Genomic DNA, 2,910 nt, shown 5'->3' with positions numbered 1-2,910 from the left:
CATCATATATGCTAGTCTATCCGAGTTATTAGTGTCCAATCCTAATAACTCTATGACTAGGAACATTTAAGATCAAGGCTTATAAGGAATATGTTTCATGATCGTCATCTCTATGCACGACCATATTCCATGAGCCTGTTTGATCTATGGACTTTGTCAAGAGTGGAAATAATAAAGTCAACCATCAATGACAAATAAAACATAATGCCTTACAATAATAATTGATTGAAGATAAAGAGTCACAATGGAAAAATATGATCAATTACATGTAAATATAATTGGCTTGTGGGGCATAACTCTAACAATCTCCCACTTGCCCTAAAGCCAATTTCCCATGTATCTTAAGCCCATCTTCTCAAGATGACGTTCAAAAACTTGTTGTGACAATGGTTTCGTAAGGGGATCTGCTACATTCTCCGCTGATGCAACCTTCTCCATTTTGATGTCACCACGGCCAATTATCTCACGGATTAAATGAAATCTCCGCAATATGTGTTTGGATCTTTGATGGGACCTTGGTTCCTTTGCTTGAGCAATTGCACCATTGTTATCACAGTAAACTAGAACTGGATCAACAATAGTAGGAACCACTCCCAATGCTGAGATAAAATTTCTCATCCAAACTGCTTCCTTTGCAGCATCAGATGCTGCAATATATTCAGCCTCAGTGGTAGAATCTGCAGTAGTTTCTTGTTTGGAACTCTTCCAACAAACTGCTCCACCATTAAGGGTGAATACATAACCAGACACTGATTTTGAGTCATCTACATCAGACTGAAAACTTGAATCCGTAAAGCATTCCAATTTCAGTTCACCTCCTCCATATACCATGAAAGTGTCTTTTGTCCTTCTCAAGTACTTAAGAACTCCTTTCACAGCTATCCAATGCTCCTCACCTGGATTAGACTGATATCTGCTTGTGACACTCAAAGCATGTGCAACATCAGGTCTAGTGCATAGCATAGCATACATTATGCTACCTATGGCAGAAGCATAGGGTATAGATGCCATTCTTTTCCTCTCCTCTGGAGTCTTTGGAGACATAGACTTGGAGAGAGAAATCCCATGGCGCATTGGAAGAAATCCTCTTTTAGATCCTTCCATGTTAAACCTTTTTAACATTTTATCTATATACATTGATTGGGACAATCCAAGCATCCTTTTTGATCTATCTCTATAGATCTTAATCCCCAAAATGTAAGATGCTTCGCCCAAATCTTTCATGGAGAAATTAGTAGATAACCAGGCTTTTGTTGCTTGTAACATACCTACATCATTCCCAATGAGTAGTATGTCATCAACATAGAGCACCAGAAAAGTGACTGCACTCCCACTAACCTTCTTATACACACATGGTTCATCCAAGTTTCTGATGAAATCAAACAATTTGATTGTCTCATCAAAACGAATGTTCCAACTCCGGGAAGCTTGTTTTAGTCCATAAATGGACCTTTGAAGCTTGCAGACTTTCTGCTCATTTCCATTGGATATGAATCCCTCTGGCTGTACCATATAAATATCCTCCTTAATGTCACCATTAAGGAAGGCTGTTTTCACATCCATTTGCCATATCTCATAGTCATAATATGTGGCTATGGCAAGTAAAATTCGAATGGATTTAAGCATCGCAACTGGTGAAAAGGTTTCTTCAAAATCAATACCTTGAGTTTGAGTGTAACCCTTTGCCACCAAACGAGCTTTATAAGTCTCTACTTTTCCATCAACTCCAAGCTTTCGCTTGTAGATCCATTTACAGCCAATAGGTACAATACCTTCAGGAGGATCCACCAAAGTCCATACTTTGTTAGAGTACATGGAATCCATTTCAGATTTCATAGCTTCTTTCCAATTTCCCGAGTCGATATCAGATATCGCCTCCTTGTAGGTTCTTGGATCCTCATCCAATAGAAGGTTATCTTCATTACCTTCAACTAAGAAACCATACCTATCAGGAGGTCTCGTGATCCTTTGGGATCTACGAGGAGATTGTGTACTTTGAGGTTCAAAGTTGTTTTCTGCTTCCACCTATGGGATAGTAGTTTGTGATTCTTGAATTTCTTCAAGATCTATCATATTGCCATTATTCCCATCTAATAGGAATTCTTTTTCTAGAAAAGTGGCATTCCTTGAAACAAACACCTTTTGTTCAAGGGGATGATAGAAATAATATCCAATTGATTCTTTTGGATATCCCACAAACTTACACTTAGTGGATCTAGTATCCAACTTATCTCCCACTGTTTTCTTAACATAGGTAGGACATCCCCATATTCTTAAATATTTGTAACTGGGTGTCTTACCAAACCACATCTCATATGGTGTCTTAGGCACTGATTTAGAGGGGACTCTATTCAGTAAATGGGCAGCCGTCTCAAGAGCATAGCCCCAAAAGGATAAAGGAAGATCAGCGAAACTCATCATGGATCTCACCATATCTAATAGGGTTCGATTCCTACGTTCAGAAACTCCATTGAGTTGTGGTGTTCCTGGTGGAGTCCACTGGGAGAGAATCCCATTCTCTTTAAGATGATCAATGAATGCAGTACTCAAGTATTCCCCCCCTCGATCAGATCGAAGGACCTTAATACTTTTTCCTGTTTGTTTTTCTACTTCATTCTTGAATTCTTTGAACTTTTCAAAGGCTTCTGACTTGTGCTTCATAAGGTATACATAGCCATACCGTGAGAAATCATCGGTGAAAGTAATGAAGTATGAAAAACCACCTCTTGCACTAACATTTAGTGGCCCACAGACATCTGAATGGATCAAATCCAATAGGTTAGATGCACGCTCCACTTGTCTAACAAATGGAGATTTCGTCATCTTTCCTTTAAGACACGATTCACAAGTTGGAAGTGACTGTAAGTCAAACAAGTTCAATAACCCATTTTTAACCAACTCATTTATCCT

At 38.7% G+C, this 2,910-nt stretch overlaps 1 protein-coding gene across 1 annotated transcript; it reads right to left on the bottom strand.

Moving 5' to 3' along the window:
* Nucleotides 1-318: 318 nt before the first annotated feature.
* Nucleotides 319-1,011, bottom strand: LOC127791587 (secreted RxLR effector protein 161-like). The gene has a single exon (XM_052321570.1). The coding sequence runs from the start codon at nt 1,009-1,011 to the stop codon at nt 319-321; it is 693 nt and encodes a 230-aa protein (XP_052177530.1).
* Between the last annotated feature and the right edge of the window lie 1,899 nt (nt 1,012-2,910).

The sequence above is a fragment of the Diospyros lotus genome, chromosome 15 (assembly GCF_014633365.1).
Source record: "Diospyros lotus cultivar Yz01 chromosome 15, ASM1463336v1, whole genome shotgun sequence".
NCBI lineage: Eukaryota > Viridiplantae > Streptophyta > Magnoliopsida > Ericales > Ebenaceae > Diospyros > Diospyros lotus.
The sequence above is the reverse complement of the archived record's forward strand: the minus strand, read 5'-3'. Positions and strand labels throughout refer to the sequence as shown.

Coding starts and splice junctions, on each gene's coding strand:
- LOC127791587 (XM_052321570.1), bottom strand. CDS start 1,011: ATGGCATCTATACCCTATGCTTCTGCCATAGGTAGCATAATGTATGCT.